This window comes from Microchirus variegatus (genome assembly GCF_963457635.1).
Source record: "Microchirus variegatus genome assembly, chromosome: 4".
In the NCBI taxonomy this organism is placed as follows: domain Eukaryota; kingdom Metazoa; phylum Chordata; class Actinopteri; order Pleuronectiformes; family Soleidae; genus Microchirus; species Microchirus variegatus.
In genome coordinates, this window is record NC_139805.1 from 11,795,900 (window position 1) to 11,819,237 (window position 23,338).

The window sequence follows — 23,338 nt, forward strand, 5'->3', positions numbered from 1 at the left end:
CAGGTGAGCTTAAAATGCTGAATTTCTCTATGGACTTTGGTGTGGGAGAGTGAGTTCGTCTGACATACTTACAGCTCCTGTTTCTGAGTAACTTTCTTGTGTGCCGTGCTGTTTGATTTGACTGACATCTCGACTCACCCAGAGGCAAGATCAAGAACCGCAAGAAAGAAGCGCCGACCAAAAGTTTCACAAGTGGACTCTGCTGTTCTAAACCCTCCAGACGTTCAGCAGCTTGACTGGATGAATGCTTGTTGCAACAGGATAGTGCAGCGTTGGGGTGGGGGGTGGTTCAAGCAGCAGTGTTTTGGTAATTACTCTAAATTCCTCAAGGGGGTGACAGAAGTTCCACAGTGGCGCTTTAAGAAGCAGCCTTGGTTTCTTAGAAACGTAGAGGTTAGCTCTAAGACTACAAGGTGTACAATGTTTCACGGCTGGGGGTTGTGATTATTACCAAACCTCATATTATGTTACGGGAGGAAGTCTGTGCGACAGCCAAAGGGGGAGGAAAATGCAGAGCCACAATCCTTCACATTGTTCCCACTCCTCCACCTCCCCCTCCTCCTCCTCTCACTACTGATTTTTCGACCATCTCTGTTGCCCTGACCCTGATCACAACCTGGGGGGGGGGATGATGTTACAGGAAGCCTGATGCTACTGGGGAGATAGCGCTGCTCCACGGTGACAGCTCCCTCTTCACCTCCTCTTCGACTGGCTGCCTGGAGGAGGAGACACAGGAGGAAAGTGGGATGAGTTGTTTGGGCAATTAAATTGGTTTCAAGGAAACTTCCTCCTGACATGTTTTAAGTGTACTAAAAATAAGACTTAGCTGCTGGACACTCCTCAATGTCTTCCCTACCTGATTTTCATTCTGAGTGAGTGGCTCATTCAGCTACACATACACACCTCTGTCAGTCACAGCAGATATTCTCGTTAAATAGGATGTAGTAGATCCGGGGTTACAATATTTTTTTCTCCCCCAAGTGTCAAATTATGTCAAGCACTCAAATCCAAGGGCCAACGTGTGTGAGGACAAATACTGACTCACATGATCCACAAATAGTGAACAATAAACAGTGACACACACACACACACACACCCCTTAATATAAATCTACAGTTTTTCTACAGCTTTTTATGATTCTGATAAGTCATAATTCACTTTCAAGATATCTGCAGTTCAACCTCGGTTCAAGATGGAACGACTTTAAAACTTTTGGTGATTTTTGTTATTGTCGATGCTGTTATTCTGTCTCCGTTTGGCCTTGGTGAACTGAAATAATGTAACATTGTTTGAACACCGTGTGTCCTTCCTCTGTAAATGGAATGTATCGATTGAAATGATCAGACCTGACCATGAGAGTGTTTGTGTTTATACAGTGCAAGTTCAGGGGCTGACTCTGTGCAGAGAGCTGTAAGCTGCACAGTAAATAAAAAAAATGATATCGAACCTTCCAAACTAATCTCAGCAGAGGGCTCTCTCTCTCTGTCTCTGTCTCTGTCTCCCTCCTTTTGTTTTTTTTACAAATAAAAATGTTTTCTACAAATGAAGAAACTTTACTTTCTCATGCAGACTCACTTTTTCAGGTTTCAAGTAAGTGCCTCAGGCAGAAAACATACAAACAAGAACTATTGTATCAGGAAGCTCGGCAATAAAAGCTGACAGTAAAACTGGCCTTGATTTTGTTTGCCAAGCCATGTGCGTCTGCTTATTGCCCTTAAAATGCAGCTACGATCAAGTGACTTCCTTAGGAATCGATAGATCCTTGACACTTGCCAGACCTCAAATGAGCAACATGCACACTGGACGAGGATGTGGTGGCTTTGAGTGACCATTAGGCACGATAACAGGCTTTCTGGTAAGAGCAGCCGGCGTAAGAGCCGGAGGTAATCGCTCATGAAAATGCAATTCAGAAGCATGAGAGCATTGGGAGATGTTATCACCCAACTGAGAGCAACCAGAGCAACTGATGGTTTCCCCTGCAACAGCTTAACTTCTTTGTTTAACATGTGAAGTTGACAGCAAATAAATATGGGCGTGTGGTCATGTTGGTCTGGACAGGTGCGTCTGTTTAAAGATTTGCTTTCAAACTTTGAAAACTGAGACTGTTGTAGTGGTCTTAGCATGCTCAGCAGAGACAAATTCAAACTTCAACTGTCGAGCTATTTGGGCTAATGAAAACTGTCGGACTAGGCTATGACACGCGTCTATACATGAACAAACGTTGTTTGTCACCAGTAGGCTATTGTCTACATTATCGCAGGGTATTTCACCAATATGAAGAGAGAAGTAGGCTATTCGCGACCTGTAGGACCGCGTCCATTGTGGTCACATCCATGAATTTTTAAAACACTCACTCATGGTAAAAACTATAATAAAACTACAACAAAATACTCATCAGTCCTTAAAGTTTTGAGCATGTAAATAATGTCTGTACAACAAATACATAAAAGTAGACGGGGGGGAGGGGGGTGGGGGACTGTGCTTACGAAATGTTGACTGTAAGTCTCTGGTAATATTTGCCGATTAATTTGCACATAATTGAAGTATTTTATATTGTAACCGAAATAAAACTATTCATTAATTCATTAATTCACGATGAAAGACAATCCTGACAGCACCCCTGCCTGGTGTAGTGTGATAAATCAGCAAAAAGTAAAATGAATCCAAAAAACGTGAAAATCTAGGATGCACACCATCGGGCCATGCTCAACCCATATCCAAAAAACGGTCTGCGAGATATGCCCCGTCACACACACACACACAGACACAACTTGCTTTATTGATAGACTGATATTGTGTGAGTCTCCATCGACTATTTATGTATGATGATGTTGTAATCTGTAGTAGAGAGAGTAGAGAGGACAAGTGGAAGAGAGCCTGAAAAGGTGGAGGTATGGACTGAAGAGAAGAAGAATAAAGGATAGAAAGAGCACAGACTAGAATATCTGTGTGTGAGTGACGATGCGGTGAAGACGCAAGGAGGAAAGGTAGAGTTTAAATACCTGGGGGTCGACCATCCGAAGCAATCGTCAGTGCACAAAAGAGGTGAAGAAGAGAGGGTGCGGGCAGAGTGGAGACAAGTGTCTGGGCTGATGTGTAGGAAGGTCTACAAGATGGTACTGCTATGATGTATGGCTTGGAGACAGTGAGACAGGAAGGAGGTGGAAGAGCTGAAGATGCGGAGATTTTGGTTGAGCGTGACCAGTATGGACAGGATTCGGTATGAGGATATTCGAGGGTTTGTAAATAATGTAAGAGGTTAAAAATGGTTTGGTCACATGCAGAGGAGGGATAATGATTATATTATATCGGACAAAGGATTTTGAGGAAAGGGGAAGACCACACCACAGGGAAGGTTCATGGATGTTGTGAAGGAGGACATGAGGACAGTAGGTGTAACAGAAGAGGACACAAGGGACAGGAGGCAGAAGATCCACTGTGTCTAGAAAATCAAAATAGAGATGGCAAAGAAATGCCCATTCTCCTGTCTGAAGAGCATCCGATACGCATTGTGCCGCACAGCAGTGTCTCAAATCCATGAACACTCCCTACATAGGTTGTCAAAAGGAAGGAGGGGTGGCTGAGGCAGCTGTGAGTAAATAAGTATATAGTGAACAAAGACCGACACAAGCGCTTTGAAACGACGGCAGATTTTGTTACAGACTTCCAGTTAAAATATGCGAGTAACTCAAGACACAAGATTTCAACTGCAAGGTCCACCTATAGATCCACTTTTGGATTGAAGACACAACAACAAGACCGTATACAGATCTCCAATAAGTAGCAGATGTACAAAAGGAGTCATATTTTATCCACTGCACCACCCACCACCTACTGAAGGTGGCCAGGTTCAATTCCCACGGTGGAAAATGAGACGGACACTAATAGGCAGTTGCAGAAATATTGCTCAAGTCTGGTCCGACTGGTTGTTTCATCTTGAATAACAACTGGCAGTCTCTCTTGTCAACTTGTCTTTCCAAACAAACAATGGACCCCCAACAATCCCAGCTGGATATCTTCCAATGTGAGCGGTGAATCAGACAATATGGAGCCAAACGTCACCAACAGTGCTCCAGTGATCATTCAGCAACCTTTAACATTATGCTTACTTCCACTTTGGCGTCCCACTCCTCCCGTGGAGCCGGCGGAGCCCTGTCGGCTTCTCTGCTGTGGTTCTGACTGGGAAAACTGAGGCGCCAAGTCTTGACTCTTGTGAGCGCTGCTCTGGCTGTCTGCTGTGTCAGGTGTACGTGGAATTTTAGGCCGGCATGAAAACGCAGAGACGGAGTGACCGCCGCTGTTGAGGAAGAGGAAAGACGGAAAGGAAGATGTAGGCTTTAACAAATATATTATTCATTGCAATTGAAGATGGATCCTTTAGATCGAGGCTGATCTTTTTACCTGATCAATAGCTACACAGACACTATAGACCATTATAAATCTCATTTTACAGAGTGTGTCAGATCTCTTGACCTGGATACATGAGAGCATCTGTTTTACTGGTTTCTGCGGAGACCACAAAGTCAGAGAAAGTGTTCTTTTTTCCTTTATTTTTAAATGTCGTGTGTACAAGATAAGTAAGATATTTTATGGAAACACTTTGAACACGTCTGCGTAATAATGGCATTGCATGCGTGTAGTATGTAGACCATGTGGAGAAATACAAATGAGTTGGAAACATGGCAGCATTCATTTCATTATTTCTTATATTACATTGCTACATTACTATAGCAAGTGTTCATTTGACTCACAAGGTGACATGCAGGGATTGATAAGGAGGATTGTAAGGGAAAATCAACCACAAATTGCAATACCATAATATTGTGATTATATATATTTTGTCTCTTAAGTTTTAAAGTTTTTTTGGAGCATTTCTCAGGAGATGTTTATTCCTCAGTATTTCTTTTGGGAAGGTTTGCATAAATACTGTTAAACTGTGTTTCCTTCCGTCAACCTTCAAACTTCAAAACTCAGATAAGGCCAGAGCTTAGGCTCGACTTGAGTCACTTTCCTCCTCTGTCTGTTTTTACTTTCTGGTCAACCTTTACAGCAGGGGTCAGCAAGTCAATTCGGGACCTTTTTTTTTTCTAAGCAATTGAATACCAAGCCAAAACATATTCTTCCTGTTTTTTTTCTCTCCTAATCTAAATCGATTCAATCTTGGGAAATGGCACATTTAAGTGTATGTGTTGGTTCAAAAAACAACAACACATACACTTTACTGTTGCTTGTGTCTTAGAACTGCTCTGACTCAGTTCATCTTTTTATAGAATAAAAGGCACTAAATTCTTAGATATTTTAATTTATCTACTGGGCCAGATATTAATGCTGGTGGACCAGTTTTGGCCCACGGGCCTCCAGTTGCCGACCACTGCTTTACAGGTTTAGCATGACTATAAAATAATGCACAAAGCTATTATGAAGCTACTACAATTTTAGACCTTGAGGTAAAAATGAAAAGTCTCAAATGGATTTTGTCACTTTTCTAACCCTTAGTCACATATATCAAATATCATCTATGAGGCTGTCCTAAATCCTCCACCAAAGAATAAAATGATGGCTATCAGCTGAGAGTAACTCTTAACACACTAATATAGGCTTAAAACAGGCTCTAAAAGTGAATGTAATAATGCAAAATTATCCGCAATAGAAAATGGCCTGGTCAATCCCCATGTGTTATTTGTTGCAAGTGAATAAGGCAAAAATAAACATTTGTCCATTTTATTTCTGCCCAATTGCAGTTAAAATATCAATGACCGGCTTGAAATCACTCGCTACACTTAAATCTCGTCTCCATACTGGAGTGAAATGAGGCCATTGAGGTCGGACTCAGCCAGGCTGTATCGTAGAGGTGTTTTACGTTCGTGGGGGAATTGGTGAAGCGGTTTCCTAGGACTCGGTACTGTTGGTATGATTCAAGTAGTCAAGTTGCTCTGGGATTTTAAAAAGGATACAAGAAGCAGGGGGAAGTTCCCTTGAAAGGGTATCTTTGTGGGGGCCCTGCTTGTCTGAGCTCATGTCAGTCTCACAGACCAATTTGGCAGCGCTGAGTCGCAGATCTATGTCAAATGACTCTTGCCAGGTCTCTCCACACACACAGACACACACAAATACGCTGGGAGCCTAGGCTGAGTTATGTTGTTGACTTTAATTTGCACCTTAAGTGCAAGTACACAGGTGTGGAATGGAAGGATTTAAGAGTTCATGCAAACTGTTGAGCTAACTCTGTTTGTGTTTGTCTCTGTTTAATTAGAACATAAATGGATGGACTACATCAAATTGCAAAAAAACACCATAGGTGTTTCGACGTGGGTCTCTACGCTCTCCGTGCAATACTGCACTGCAGGAAGTGATACTCTATATTGTCATTAGAAGTAACAAAGAAAAGTCATGGAGGTGCATTGAGATAAAGGTGAAAATAAATAAATACCTGTGACCAACAACAATATTCAGAACAATTTGTCAGTTCACATCAGCAAACAAAAGCTTTGAATGTGTCGGCTGCCAGAGCAGAAATGTTTCACTGCACTTTAACGGACTAGTTTTAATGTAAATGTGAGTAATTTGAGCAGCTATGACTCTATTTCTTGCTCTATTAATGTATAAGTTTTGAACGATGACTGAGCAGCAACACGAGGCCTCATTGTTCATAACCACCACTCCTGTGTGTTTCCACCGAGGTGATGGAAAATTAAATGTTGGTGTCGTCAAACTAATCTACAGTTTATCTTTATAATACAACATTGTTTCTTATGGTTTACAAGCACAGAGCCTCCTTATGTAATCAAAGTTCTACCATCAACATGAACAAAAATAACACATGGAGACTATGGTCCCATTGCTCCACTAAACAGAATTTAAAAAAAAGCTTGTCAAAGTTTGTGTGTTTACCTGGCAAAGTGTCCGTTGTGTTCCCCCCGGGAGCGCTCTTTTGTCGCTTGCCTCTCGTAGAGCCCGTCCAACTCCGACTCCTGGGACAACCGGCCACACTCTGAGTCTGAATGTTGGAGTTGTTGTGTGTAACAGAGAGAATGGGAACATTAGAGCTAGAGTTTTGGATTGGTAACAAACTGGCTGGCTCTCAAAAATCAAAACTTCATAATAACAGCAGGGCAGAACTGTTGTCGTCACTAACAGGCCCATCAGAAACAAAATTAGTTTTACAGAAAGCCAAAATAGCTCGTTGGTCTCTTAATTCCCTTGCCTGGAAGTGCATTCTGGTCCTTGGAGACACTGGGCATGTCATCAAATAAACTGAATAAAAGAGCAACAGGTGGAAGGGGAATTAAGTCCTGCTATAATTACTGTTGACAGCTGGTTTTCATTGTGTCGTCTATATAGTATGCGACTGCGACTCTGCGAATTCTACTTTTATCAAATGCTCAAAGACTAGTATGTACACTACAATGCACACATACTCACAAAGCTACTTACCGATGGTGTGACGTAGAGAGTCAGAAGTGCTGGGGCAGCTGCCGGAGCGCGTCGGTGGTCGGAAGTTGTATCGGGAAGAAGGCAGGCTTCCTTCTTCGCTCTTAGGTCGACTAAGAGGGTATTCTCTGGCCCCCTGACTGCCCACCTGATAATCCCTACACATGATGACACACAGCGAAATTCATCTAATTATCTCATTCAAGTTTTGCAAGCAATGGCATCAGCCCTACTTTTCAATGTCTGTCGAGCACTATCTTTATATTTGAATGTTCTAGCCTTGACAAAAGAGAGACTGGCCATCTTGTGCCTTCATCTAATGCTCCGTTCACTTTCTGTCACAACAGACAAATTCTGATATGCCACGTCATGCTTATCCAGGATAATTTTCATGTGGACATAAATAAATGGTTAAATGTTTTACTTACACTGCATTGACATTACGATGAGAACTCGGTGTGACCGGTCTTTGCAGGGGTTCATCAACACCCGGTTGTGTCCTCTTCACTTTTGCCATGTTAGTCATAATCTGTACAACACACAAAATCAAGCAACATAGTAACGACACAGGTATATCGGTCATGATGATTACTGACGTGAAACAAGCCCTGTGTCGTGGGAAGGATGTGTGAAACCAAGGAGATGTTTAGGATATGACAAGCAAGTCTTTGTGGATATGATGTGAATTCTTCCATCAATATGTTCATTGTTCATTAATTGTTCATATATGACCTATATGCTCAAGTAGAACATAAAACATTGCTGTTTTATATGTTAATGATATCCTCCATGCTAAAATTTTAGTACCACAATGACATAAAATCTAATGTACAGAGAACCAACCTCCTAACCCACACACATGCAAGCAACAGTAGCAGGTAATGTAATGCATCTTATTGTTGGACACATATATACATACTTTATGTATATACTGTATAGTATTATATTATGATCTCTTACGCCTAGGTACTCAGTGGTGAGCAGACTCTCCCCAGACAGTTCCCTGGGCTGCGGCTGCAGAACTTCTTCTTTGTCGAGATCCGTTTCCATTAAATCTTCCTGTTAAAAAGACATGGTACATCAGTTAAAAATATGTCATTTGCATTGAAACAAAACAGCCACAATGCTCTACTGCAGGTTGCGACCAGATTCTAATTAGATTGTCTTTTCTGATTTAATCACAGTGCGATTAAAATACAGAAAAATGACCTCAGCCTCGTTTCTGTCATTTCTATGACAGAGGCCTGCCACCATATAACACCTATACGTTAAAGGTCGTGAGATGTCAGAGGGTGAAATGAACTTGCTCACAACAACAATATGAGCCTACAGAAACAATGAGTCATCCAAAGAACAGTGTCGTCTACAGTATACCACAGGGACATCCTGAGAGGGTCAAGCCATTCCCACTTTAACGTACACACATATAGCTTATCTTCACAATCTACGTTCTCACCAACTCAATACCGGTGTCACGCAATGATTGCCCTCTGAGGACGTTCGAACACGGGGTGTTGTTTTCTTGTTATCTATTATATCAGTGATTCCTCTCACCCTAACTCTCATTCTCAATGTTATTGTTTTGACTTATTTATTATCATTAACCTGTTCCCGTGGCTCTGCTAAATTAATATGAGAAAAAACAACAACAACTAAATAAACAAAATTTAAAGGACTCATATTATACCCTATTTCTCCAAGTGAACCTAGTTCCCTGGTGTCCTAATGAACATGTCTGTGACATGCTTTGGTCAAAATACCATAAGGATGAAGCACCACAGCAGTTAGGACCTCCAGAGTCTCAAATATAAGGATTTAAATGGTTAAAAAGTTTATTTTTGCATCATATGTCCTCTTTAAAGCATGGAATTCATCAGTGTCTAACAGGTTAAGAGGAGGACTCACATCATTGTCATCCTCTTCCTCTTCATCGTCTGATTCTGGCGCCTCTTCCTCAGCTGAATGGAACAAAGCCACAACAAATCTCAATGTATACTGTAGTGGTAATTATAGGAATGAAAACAGATTGTATTTCCTGTATTGGCTGTTATATAAAGCCTTAAATTAGCAATTACGTAGAAAGTCAGTACACACACACATATATATTGACATTATATATTGATAATAAAAATGTATTTTGATGTGACTTAGCTCACCTGAGTTCAGCTGTTTAATGATGAACTCAATCTGTCTGTTAAGGTCTGGGTTTTCCTCTTTGCTGTAGCAGCGAAGAATTTCCTCTAAGCTCTGCTCACATGAGGGAAACACATGTCACACAAAGGCAAGCACGCACGTTTACAGCACAAAATAAAAAAGACATGAAAGAGAAAGAAAGAAAGAAAAGAATTCAAAGGTTATCAGCAACTAAAACCACTAAGCTGTGGTAATAATTTTAAGGCAACACAATATATTGAACCCATGATGTAGGCTCCTCAGTAACATTATATGTGCTACACAGGGTGATTCAGCCCTCTTCACACTCTGCTGCAGCTCCAAATGTCAGTGCATAAAAAAACATTATCTTTCATTTCTGAGTCACTGGTGACTGGTCTTTGAAGCACTCTTATGCCCGTGAAACACCTGCCGTTTCCTCTTCGGACACTGGCCGCGCGGTGACACAAAGGAAGGCGAGCGCAGAGCAAAACACACACAAACTGTGTCTGTTTCCTCAAAGCAGGTGAAGGCATTTCTCTTATCTCACCATCTCTCTGGCTTCCTGCCTGACAGAGGGAATACACAGGATGCTGTACAGGGCTCCGTTCACATACGGCCGAATCTGAGGGAAGCAAAGCGACACAGACGGTTTCACAGGCTTGTGTGAACACGCAGACACAAAGGAAACAGAATAACACATGTGAGCAAAAGTTGATACAAGTTTTTAGTGTCAATTTTAGTGCAGCCACATGTAGCAAACTTTCCTCAGCGGTGCAACGTTTTACTATATTATATTTGTGTGATCTTATCTGTGTTGTATTCCCCCTGCGTAGTGTTTCTGCTATGCACATCGTGAATGTAACATGGAAGTGTGAAAATAATGACAGCTGTGTGCGTTTCACCTCGTGGTTCTCGTGTCCAAGGAGGTCAGTTAGGACCTTTAGTATATGTTTGGCATTCTCTGCACACTTCCTTTTTCCTGTACAAAGACAGAACACACACACACAAGATAGGACACACCATGAATCCCTGGAGCTAAATATATTTTTGTGTAAAACTAGTAAAATGCAATATGAATCAAAGGCAAAGCACTATTTTCCTGTGACGTTTCCTAAAAGGCAACAGAGAAAACAAAAAGGACGGAATATAACTTTGTTGACGTTATGTGCTGTAAAGTGGTCAGATTTGAATGGAGATCCATTTTACAATGTAAAAGGATATCAGTAAAGAGCTGTACAAACCAAAGCTCAGTATTCCATTCAAACAGCACATTCATAAACTGTAAATAACCCAGAATAAAATAATCCAAAGTAGATTAGATAGTCTTTGTGGCAATAAAAACAAAGACAGCAATAGTTTATATATTATAATAAAAAACCTCAGGGGCGTTTTGAAGTCTGCCGATATTCAATCTTTTGCTTGTACCTTTTGTGCGCAGACACAGGTTCATTAGAAGTGCTGCAAAATATTCCAGGGTGTAGTCTGTCAGACAGTCCGAGTCTTGCAGTTCATCCACCAGCCAGCCGATCAGATCGTCTGCTATCATGGCCGTCTGCTGGTCCCGCCTACAGGACAAAATGTCAATTATTATGATTCTAATCCGTCTAGTATGATCCCAATCGTCAATGATCTAGCCTTAATAAACTAAATTACATTCATGTTCTCACCTGAGACTAAAAAGGATGACTGGTTACGCTCTAAGGAAAGTGCATAGGAAAAGGTTTAAGGACACATGGTGGATTTTACCTGAGGCTGAGTTTCTGCAGGGCTACGAGCACATTCTCTCTGGTGAGGGAGTCTTTTTCCTCCTTCCTGAGAACATCTGTCAGAAGTTTTAGAAGACTGGGGATTTGGGAGAGGTAAATCCGGCCTGTAAGAATCACCACAACATAGTTTTGTCTCAAAAGGTAAACGGACTTATTTACATCCTGAATTGTCAGTGGACAACATCAAAGCAAAAAGACACCAAATTTAGTTTAAGTTACACGTACCATACATACATTTGGTTATTCATTTTCTCCTTAACAAACTCAAAACTGACTCCTCAGCAATGTTATGTGGAAAAGACATTTCTATTTCAGTTACTGAAAAGAAATCTAGTTCCCAGAAGTGCTTAGCTCTAATGATATTCATCTCGACAGCATTGTTTCCAAATAAAAATGCACTCAATAGTTACCGACACGCTGTTCCAGAGAATCATTAGTGGTTTTTATGATAAAAGCCAGGTCAGCCAGCTCTTCCTTGGATCTATAGGTCTTTGAATGTGTCCAGTTAAGACACTGACTCATCTAACCAAGAAATAATAATGCTTCACCAAACGTAATGGCAGCCGAAGCACTTACCCAACGCAAAGGAAGCAAATGCATTGATGAGACGAGCCATGTATTGCCGAACGATCTCATTCTCCGACCTTATTGAATGAAGAACAGTGTCCTGTGGAAACACAAAATGTAGAGTTAATTTCAATAATGTCCAAGATGGAGGCGTTCCTGTAGGACTTAAGGCAAAGTTGGCATTGACTTTTTGGACCGCCCTGACATGATTAACGTGTGTACCAATTTTCGTTCATGTTTGTGTACATTTGTAAAATAAATAATATTTATATAATTTTTTTGCATTTCAATCATGTCTAATTACTAAATCAATACATGTAAGTATCTTATTCTATTATTATCCCCATCCCTTTGAACTGGAATGACCTTAACTTATAAAAAACTGCTTTTTATTCAAATCTACTGAATCTACTGAATTTAACTTTTAAGACCTCATCCACACAGCTTCATTTGTGGAGCTGGCCTGATTAAAAAAAAAACAAAAAAAAAACGACTGCACAAAGAAAATTAACCTCTCAACTGTCAATATGCTATTCAGAACATTCATGTTGTGATTTGATCACAATAGACTGACACCTGACCACTGTTATTGTGGCACTCTTCAGTAAATGACTCCAGTGTCATATTCAAGGAGCTCGGTGCACACCTTGGCAAGTACGCAGACAAAAGAACCCATGTGAGTTGGGGATCATTTACTCCCGTGTAAAGAGTTTATCTTCAACATGGCACCCTGTCACTAAAAGCTAGGTGAAGCATTGTGAGAAGAAAAGAAAACAAAAGAGGAAAAAACAACAAAAATAATGAAGTGTTTTCAAAAGACATGTGATTGTACAGCTTTTGAAAAGCCTTTTAAAAGGGTGGAAATTAGAATATAATGTTTCCTACTCTGACCCTTTTTAACAACGTAACAGGATAAATTGTTTGAGAATACTACTCAGCCCGAGGCTGGGAACATTTCACAACAAATCTCTAATCAGATTAAAATCAAAACAGTTTGTGGCAAATATGTAAAACTGCAGATTTACATATCAGAAAAAAGCTTATCCTTCCCCCATTTACAGTACATGATCACACAGCAGCTATATGTGGCTACATTTACGAGAACAAACCAGTTTTCACTTTCGAAATATTTACAGTGATACATATCACAGTTTAATCATACAGTATCACTGTAACACGGCAGCATCCCAAGAGAATATGAGTGATATATAACGGAGATCCAATGTCCCGATTCGAGTTTTTCACCCACATTGCAGCCTGTGTAAATAAAGCTAACGTACCAATTCACCAGCTCACATCCAAGTGAAATCAGAGTCTTGGGATTAATTAGATGGTGTGGCCAAAGGACAAGATGTTATTTTGTACTTGCATGAAGTACGTTTGGACTTCAATCAAAGAGGTTAAATCTTTGCCACTGCACTTTAAATGCAAAGACTTAAATGCACTACAATTAGAGTTAAGGTCCCACCTGTTTAGTGCTGTAGCGCTCCAGCAGGTCATTGCTGATATAGGCTTGAAGAACAGTGTCTCTCTGCTCACCAGGCAGTGAGCGAGTCAGTCTCTAAATAAACACATAGAGAAAAAAAAGACAGGAAAACAGTCAAGTCAGGACATGCGAAACAGCAGAGAAGGTAAGCAACTATAGTGAGGGACTATGAATAAAGCACTCAATAACAAACCACTTTAATTTGAGTTTCCCTCAGAAAAAAAAAAAACAATTCAACACTGGCACATGGCCTGCTCAACTTCCAACAGTTAGGTGTTAATGTCGTATATTATAGTATAAGGTTGACCAACAATAAGTAATGGGGGACACTTGCATGAAAACAACTGTGAAAAAAATTGTTTCATATCAAGCTGATTTCAGACCATTTTGTAAAAATGCCAAACCAGATTTATCACCCAGAAAAATGATGTCGAAAATGACTTTGATCTACAATGCTAAAAGACTGTTAAAAAAAAGAATCAAGGAGCAGTGGCTCTACAATGACAGAGAGACGAGATCAAACATTACGCAGGGTAAATATCGAGGAACAGGTTCATGACGCTCACCCAGCGCAGTGCCTGAAGCAGCAGGGACCTGAGTCTGTCTGAGCCTTCAAACAGATCTTTTTTCAGCTTCTCATAGTCCAGTGAGGGGAGCATTGGCACCTCCTTGGATCTCCTGGAGGTATTTAAGAAAGAAAAATTACACAACAGGGATATTTTATCATGGGAATTGTTGAAATATTGAAATACTAACCAGCAGTTTTTTTATTAAACACTTACTGTGGTGCAATGGATGCTCGGAGCATTGACGAGGCCTACGAGAGAAGGGGGAATATTGTTATAGCTACATTTATTCACATTTTGACTATATAATAATAATAAAATAACCCACAAGACCGCACAAACTAGGCCTGTGACATCATTATTCGTAGCTCTACTTACCCCGTTGTGTTTTCCATCTAAAAACAACTTCTGTCTAATCAAGTCATTAGTGTTTTTTCTTACATGCACCCATCATGCTTGTGGTTTCGTGGCATGCTGAATCCCCGGGCATACAATGTAGTACTGTTTGGCAAAATTGCACATGCAGTCAGTGACATGAAGGTAATTTAACAAATAAAATCTACCACAGAGGGGCAGGTTAGTGTGAAACAGCCTTTTATCACCACTCAGTTCACATGTACTGTAGGCCAGTGTGCTGTCTTCTGAGATGAAAGGAAAAGTCTTGCATACAATGCTGATTTGTGTGTGTGTGTGAAAGGCCTCAAATCCAATCTATGCAGCAGCGAAAGGTCGGGGGGGGGGGGGGGGGGTCTATGGCTGTGTTTACACCGCATAGTGCAAGTGACCCAATTCTTCTCCTCCCATGTGCCAAAAATCAGATATGACCCATGAAAAAAAACACATGGATTCAGATAACATCAGATCAGATTCATGTGGAATAAATAAGATAGATATGTACATTTGGGTCAACAATACAAAAGGACAGATCAGGTATATTCTCCTTTCAATGCAAATTATGCTTCCATTGAAATAGTATGGAGGTCAATGATGTAAAAATACATGTGCACTATCTATGACAGATCACTCTATTCCAACCTGTAAAAAACGAAGACGAGGTCCCAAACCATGCCGAGGTTTCATGTCTTTTAAGCATTTGGAGCAAGTGTTTGTAAATTTCATGGTAACCTACTAACCATTTTCAGGTAAGTTGCCACGCCCACTCTCAGATATGGGTCACTTTTGAAACACAATGTAAGCAGGTCATCCAAAAAAGATCAGATAGAGGCAACATATCAGAATTGGGCATCGAGACCTGCAGTGCAAATGCAGCCAAAGACGCTTGGTATCAGGTGTTTCGGGCCACATTTGTTTTGTTTGGTGTGCAATAAGGAGGTGGGGGGGGAGAGCATTGAAACCTGAAATTCTTTTGAAAGTCCCCCCCGCTCAAGAAACATTCCAGGTGTCCTGAAGAATGCTAAAGAACACATGGATTTCCCACAAAAACCTTTGACACAGTGCGGCCTGATTATGAACAGCATCCAAGGAAGTTTTTTTTTTATACGTCATACTACGGAAAACGTTTAAAAAGGAGAGCACCAAATTAATGAATAATTACACTACACGTACGCACACACAAAAGAGAAATCTACACCACAATATAATCTCATGTCACATCTATGATCTGATTTCAGCAGGCCATTTTCACAAAGCAAAAGGCTTGACCTGAATACACCAACAATAAACAATTTACATAAAAGCTGCGGTTTACCTCTTTAGCGTGTCTTCTAGCTATTTACTCCTCTGTGACCACAGGTACAATTGAATACCATCTATTATTCACGCTATTGTATAGGTAGATAACAAAAACATTAGCACCATCCACATGAGTGAATGAGTCTGTTCTCAGCTGCAGCTAAAACTGAATTTTGGTCTAATTTTACGCTTATTTAAGCTATTAAGATGTGAAAAGTAACCGAAACCACAAAATAACCTGAATCGCATTACCGGTGATTCAGAATGCACTCTTACAAAACAGAACACAGATAGTCACCAGAAAGCCACAACATTCAAAACCAATTACTGGACTTAATGATGTGGATGAACAGGGCCAGCTGTTAATGGTTTAAGAACTATCACAAACATATAGAGTGAAGCGTCTTTTCAAAAGAGGGTCATTTAATCCTTCCTATACTTCGGCAGCCTGAATGTAAAGAAGCGATCGTCGATAAAAGCGCCTTATTGTTGGGTCACAGAGTTAATAATCTTATAACGCTAACGAGACCATTAAAAAAAAAAAAGACCAGTTGCTAGACTTGACTGTTGTCATTGGTAGTCAGTGATTTTACCGGTGAGGCTACAAACAAAGCGCACACTTCCCTTTAAACTAGGACAGTCTATGTAGCAGGAGCCAGAAGAATATTAGTCAGGGACAACATGAGGCAGGCCGGAAGATGTGTCAGTGTAGGACAGCAGACGTAAAGACAGGGAGAGGAGGAGGGGGTTTGAGGAAACAACGGTGAGGCACAAGCAAGATGAGAGAGAGGTGGGTGGTCGATGACAAAAAAACAGTAAAGATGAAAACGTATGAAACTTACATAGCCATCGTCATAGGGACTCATAGAGTAATATCCCTTTAGTGGACACAAGCATCACACACACACACGCAGAAACACAAAACACAGAAAGAATTTGTTCAGTTCAAAACAGAAAGAGAGAAAACAGATTTCACAAGCCAGAGTTTGATGAAGATCGCTATCTCATAAATTGAAGGTGTGATATTTTGAATCCGAATATTTCTCTACTCTACCAACTAGAAAATCATCCATTGTTGCATTTTGAAAAGTGCGGAATGAACTCAAGACATTTCTTGCATCCAGAGTTGCGTCACACGTATTCAACTTTCATAAACCAGGATCCAGTCTTTTTTTTATTCCCGGACAGAGTCCTGACGTCGGTGACGTTTTAAGTTTGCCGTTTCACATACAGAGAACAAACACTCCTGTTTAAAGTCAAACAAAAATGTTGCAATGCCACAGTATCTGTGAAACAGGATTGATAAACTACAAAACCACTGTTGCATTTCCTGCATCCACAGTTGTGTCATACGTATTTAACTTTCCAGCATGTGCCATGAACCAGGATCCAGTCTCTTTATTCCTGGACAGAGTCATTAAAGCGATGTTTTATGTTTGCTGCTTCACATACAGAGTACATAAAGACACTTAATGACACTCAAACGAAATGTCGCAATGTAGCAGTATCTGTGGCACAGGATCATCCTAAGAGCAGTTTTCATTCTTCATATGTGGCTCCTTATCAGCACTGCCCTCTAAACATCCATATATAAAGCAAGTTGCGTCTGTCTGTGTGTCTGTGACAGGCATATCTCGCTGAACGCTAGTCAGATCGCCTTAAGACTTTGGATATGGGTTGAGCATGGCCCGATGGTGTGCATCCTTGATTTTAATTTTTTTTTAAGGAATTTTAATTTTTACTGATGTATCACGCTACACCAGGCAGGCAGCGGCTCATCAGCAGCAGCTGCGCTGTCTGGAGCGGGGTGGGAGTGAAGAGGCTGGGAGTGAAGAGGCTGTCCTCACGGTGGGTGAGATATTTTCACACAGTTCAACGCAGAACATGGTGTTGTACTGAAACGAAGAGGTGTCCATTCACCAATACGCGAGCACATATTTATTTTGCATTAGCATGCTAACTTGGCGAACCTGTTTCCAAAGGTTAGCTAGCGAGGCTACGCTTTGCATTAGCTTGGGGCTAACATAATACAAACATTGTGCAACCTCATTATGCACAACACAAATGTTTTCATGGTTTTCATTAGCATTAGCGTAGCTAGATGTCACAAAACAGCCAGCTATGCTAATGCAAATCGAAAATGAAAATATTTGCGTTGCACAGTGTTTGTATTATGTTAGCCTTTACGTTCCTTATCATGCATTACCATAACTGAAACATCTTCTTCAGCTCCCACTATAGGAATTCATACTTCCTACAGGCACTGCACTAGTCTCTAATGATTTCACTTCTATAAAGCATTGTGTCTTGACGACCCAGTGTTTTTTTTTTGCCGTTTCACCGGTGATGTACAAGCGAGAACAAGTGGAAAGAGATGTGTCTGTATGTGTCTCACTCACAGTGCCAGGCCTGGTGAAGTCAGTGCTCTGCACCACGCTCTGCCTCATCTGGTTGTTGAACAGACGAATGCACACGCTCTGCAGGTACTCCGGGGAAATCTGCAAACACACGCACACAGCATGCCTCTTGAGCTTTGTGGGTAGTCGAAAAGGAAGTTTCATGGCATTTGTGTTGAATAACTGTGTCATATAAAATACATTATGCGTATAAAAACTGTTGTCACATGTAGCTCAAACATGTATGAATTGTGAATGTGTGACAAAGAGCGTAATCAAAGTTTTCATATGAGTTGTTTGTCCACTGTTTGTGTGTGTGTGTGTATACGATTCATTAGCTCATTAGTGTTGGTGAGTGTGTCTTTCTGTGTGTGTGTGTGTGTGTGTGTGTTTGTTTGCCCCGCCGTCAAGCTGACCTACCAATTTTCCACTGACGGTGGCCTCCAAAGAGTCGACCAGCTCAGCCGTGATGCCAATCAAGTTGTGGTAGTCAGCCTGCATCTTGTTGAACTTACGCATGTAGCTGGTGACACGCCGGTCCGATTCGACAAGCTGGAGCTGTAACTGCTGCATGGCCTCTTCAGAGTGACAAGCACACACAGACAAAAGGTTGCAGGAACAAAAGACACGACGAAAAGACATTTGAATCATGAACAACAGTGCGTGAGTCACATAATATAATGTGTAATGTAGTGATGACTGAGTAATTATCCACTTTACTGTTTGACAACAGAAAAATCATCAAAAATCGGTCACAAAATAGACACACAAAGTATTTGTTATGTAATTTGTGCAATTCATTTTTTTGCAAGGGAATGTTTTATCCTGTCATAAATGTGAAGTGCACTCTTAAAATGAAAAGCAACAACTGCACCTGTAATTAACTTATTGTGCAGATTGTGTACATTTGGTGTGTGTGTTTAACTCCATACAAATGTATATACTGTACATATATGATGAAAGGCCAGATTGACTATTTTAAGTACACTGCAAAGAGTACATTTTGTACCTTTAGTACTCCTTCCTCCTTCCTTCTGCACAATGTCTGTTAAAGAATACACACTTGAACTCAACAGAACATTAATCACACATTTGATATTTGTTCCCTTATCCATCTTGTCAAAAGCTACACATGTGCAACAAGCAACAAAAGTCTCCGCTGAGTTGTTTGCGTTTGACATTACACAAAAGGATAGTTCGTCATGGAAACCAATAGTTTAGTTTGAGCCTATCGCTTACGTCAAGAAGTGAAATCGAATATTGGTAAAGAATCAACACTTGTTAGTTTTACAGAGTGGAGAGGATATCTTTATAAATCAAATACCATCAACAAAACACCCTGGGAAAACAAAACTCTCATTTATTTATATAATATAAAAATGATTAAAAATGGGAAACTGTACCCACTGAACCCAACTGTGTAGTGGGTTAAGATGAAAGCTCATTACAATACTAAAAAGTTTCCTTCAGAAGAGGAGGGGTTTAATGTCATAAAGGTACCAAAAAATGTGTTCTAGTAAAATAAACAGCTTCACTTGCTCTTCTACTCTGAGGGGTTTAGTGTAATATTAGGTTTTGTCAAGGCCAAACACTTAAATAACAACTAAGTGACATAATAAGTGAGAATACATTTGATTGTAGGAATGAAACAACCAAATCTGGACAATAGTGTTATTTGTAATGATAAAATTATTTTATTCTTGAAAATGCAGTGGATCAGTAGTAGAACAGGTTGTCTTTTAAATGGAAGGTTGTGGGTTTGATCCCCAGCTCCACTAGTCTACAACTGTAGTCCAGAGCAGCTTCACAGACAGACCATTTGAGGCTTTACGAAGTGCGGGGCAGTCATGAGGGGGGCTGAAAACCACTCTGCAATAGGCCTATATTAAATCCCCGAGTTCCTCCCCTCTGACTTTTACTGACTGTTGTGCAGTTTTGTGAGCCACCTCTGTGACGGGGGTCAGGTGGTGTACTGTACAATAGCAGTTCTATCGGGTTAAAAGTGGCAATTTAATAAGATATTGTTAAATGAGTGTCAGGACACAAAGCTTGATAAACTCACCCTCCCCAACGCTCTAATGATTTTCCCAGCAACCACAGGAGATAAGAAGGATACATATAAATTCAGCAACCTTGGGATGAAAGCTGGCTTCAGTGTCACAAAGAGAAACTGCTCCAGCTTATCCCTCAAATGTGGTATCCAGGTTTCCTATAAATGCACGGCACACACAAAAAAAATTGGTTATTCCATAGTGAGGGTGGCACTGAGTCGTAACGTCATAGCAACCAGCTGGCAATAACCATCTAGTTAATGATCTATAATCAGCTGAGCACCTGGAAAAGGTCTTTGAAGGAGGGATGGACGGTGGGGTTGGGAATGAAAGGCAAGGCATAGTAAGGCAGAAACTCTGCAGTCTGGCTCAGTGCTGCTCCTCGAGTCTCCAGATACTGCTTGAAATAGGAAATCCTCTTCTCAAACTCAGCTTGGTCCTGGAGAAAAAATTCAGACACTCAAATGAATGTGTTCTTACTATGATACTTAATATGCCCATTACATTATTTACATTACACCGTGTGCTGAAGAGACATATTCTCTTCATATGAGACTATTATTTTTCTTTTTTGCCATCAACAAAAGCTGTTTTAAAAGTAAAAAGCAACTTTAACTACATATCTATCAATCAATCAATATAAATGTAATATATATATAAACTCAACTGCAATAAACCACACAATGAAAAGATAAACTGCTTGCACTGTGTGACAGCATCATCCTTGCCAAACATACAAGCCCCTGCTGGGGAAAAAAGCCTGTAGCACAGCTTAGTGGACATTGTGGAACATGGCACACAAAGCAATAGGGAAAGAGAAGTAGAATCTACATACATGTCTACCAGGGTGCCTCCTCAGCGGGTAGATGGTGAAATGGACATGAAGGTAGAACTCAAGTCTCTGGACCTCAGAATCGGTGTCGTTTACCTCAAAGGAAATATTGTTCTCTGTCCACAATTCAAAGAACACCTTGTGATCTCCGTCATCAAAAGAGCTAAGTAGGTCTTTCTGGAAAAGTAAAGAGTTAAAGAGTTGTGTTTGTTATTATTTTATTTACAGACGAAATGATAATTGATGGTGTAGGGCACATGTGTCAAACTCAAGGCCTGGGGGCCAGATGTGGCACGCCACATGATATTATGTGGCCTGCTAGTGATTAATTGGTCTTAAAAATCTGTGCTAAAATAGGTCTATGCTGCTTTAAGGCGTGCGTTGACCATAAACTACATTTCCCACAGTGCATAGCGATTGCGTTACCCGCAAGTGACGGCATCCTGCCACTAGATAGCAGTGTATCATTGTATATGTCAAGAAACACCATCGCGGACCAGATTACACCTATAATGCATACAATTTGTAACTTGAATACGTAATAAATACAGAAAGTTATTTAGCAATACGTTACGGTTACCTTTATTTTACATTATATTTGGTTACATTTAGTTACATTTATTCTGTATGACAGTTACATCTGGCCCTTTGAGGGTAACCATTATGCTGATGTGGCCCTCAGTGAAAATGAGTTTGACACCCCTGGTATAAGGCCTATAAATGTGCACCGATAGGATCAATAAGTAACACCACAACACAAAGAGCACAATTTAAAATCAATTTGAAAAAACGTGAGATAAAAAGTTGTATTATAATATTTATAAGGTTGTATCCCATGCATTTAAGTATTTAGCAGTGTGGCATAAAATGCCAGTTTCATCTTTCTGCACATTCCACCTCATTCCATGTGACATTGACAAACAACCAGAGGGACCAACATGTTCACAAAAAGTGTGTTGTTTACCTGAATGACACGAGTCTTTGAGTCTCTGAGAGTGCTCCCCTGAGGCTTTGACACGAGCTTGCCTTTACTTTTGCAGTCCTTGTCGAAGCGGTGAACGGTCTCTTCAAATTCCTCAAACTTAAGGTACTGTAAAAGACACAACATGGACACAAGCGATGTTTATTCCACCTTAACAAGTGCGTAATGGACATCTTGTGACAAAGTGCATAGCTCTCATAGCTCCATTTATTATAACATATCCAGCAGGTTTGCTTGTTAAAGAAAAGCTGTGCACGTTGCTTCATGAATATGGACATTATTAGACTTTCATGTATTTATTTACCTCCCTAATCATGCCAAGAAGATCAGCTTCCGTTGCCAAGATGTCACCCATCTTGGCTGGATCCCTGGAGCTCATGTGAATGCCCAAAACCTTTAAAACACCTACTGACAGAAAACAATTCTGTTCTCATGAGAGATCACGTGTGCCTCCTGTGAGCATTCTGCAGAGCCTGTGAGGAGACCACAACACATGGCACGGTTAGTAGTCACATGGAAATAAAGGACATGGACCTCCAGTAAAGAGTTAGTGGAGCAGGATGAATCAAAACACGTCATATGAATAAAGAGAGCTCGTAAGGTGTGTCGAACACTTGATAAGGCACGACAGATAATGGTGTTTCTATACATTATTACATTGTACCGTATTTCCATGTAGTTGTATATGTATTTATTTACCTTCTTACCTGGAATATCAGAGAGTAATACAATCTGGATTTAATGTAAACGAAAATAATGAATGTTCATGGAAGTAAGTGAGGCTCTTAACCAAATAGTACACGCCTAACAATCACAGCGTAAACACAAAAGCGAGCCTGGTTCTCTCTTTCGAGTCGAACGCTGTCCAGTAAACTCGCGACAGCATCGACCAAATTCGACCAAACTCGGCTAATTTACAGTCAGGCTAATCGGAGTCGCTAATAATTAGACAGAATCGTAATCCTCACCCCGGTCGCATATCCTTTAAGTGTTGATTAAAACAGGCTTTATGTGATTCCAGCGCGTTCATCCGCAGTTGATACCGATACGTTCCATTTCATTTACACTGAAAAAGGCGACTAGCCATTAACTAGCAACCGTACACAGACAGGACGCTAAACACCTAGCAACCGAATGGTTTGGGGATGCATGTGTGCCAGAAAGCAGAGGCGAGTGTCGTAAATGATGACGACGCCGCGCATGCTTGACTAAAATGTTTCCACTTTTTGCTTCGGGAAACTGTAGAAAAATAATTGTCTTTTTTCATTGTTATAATTGCGCTACAAGCTCTCCTAGATAAAATGTCCAACATTCTTTATACATTGTGAAATAAATATAACAGTGACGTACTTCCGGTACAAATTAACACTAGATACAGACCTATATTATTATTTTTTTCTTTATTCACTTTTTTC

The 23,338-nt window shown here is 40.5% G+C and overlaps 1 protein-coding gene across 1 annotated transcript; it reads right to left on the reverse strand.

Annotated features, from left to right (window-relative positions):
* Positions 1-693: 693 nt before the first annotated feature.
* Positions 694-22,999, reverse strand: armc9 (armadillo repeat containing 9; the record flags this gene model as incomplete). The annotated part of the gene is made up of 26 exons (XM_083887799.1): positions 22,892-22,999; positions 22,228-22,396; positions 21,906-22,031; positions 20,945-21,118; positions 20,393-20,548; positions 20,175-20,267; positions 19,068-19,092; positions 18,479-18,636; positions 18,062-18,160; positions 16,505-16,540; positions 14,187-14,221; positions 13,971-14,082; positions 13,387-13,479; positions 11,928-12,018; positions 11,332-11,455; positions 11,011-11,150; positions 10,488-10,564; positions 10,133-10,207; positions 9,588-9,678; positions 9,337-9,389; positions 8,392-8,490; positions 7,860-7,960; positions 7,435-7,589; positions 6,892-6,997; positions 4,110-4,297; positions 694-716 (listed from the first exon to the last, which is right to left on the reverse strand). Exons 2-26 carry the CDS (start codon positions 22,300-22,302, stop codon positions 694-696), a joined length of 2,505 nt encoding a protein of 834 aa, XP_083743925.1. The 5' UTR covers positions 22,303-22,396; positions 22,892-22,999.
* Positions 23,000-23,338: the final 339 nt, after the last annotated feature.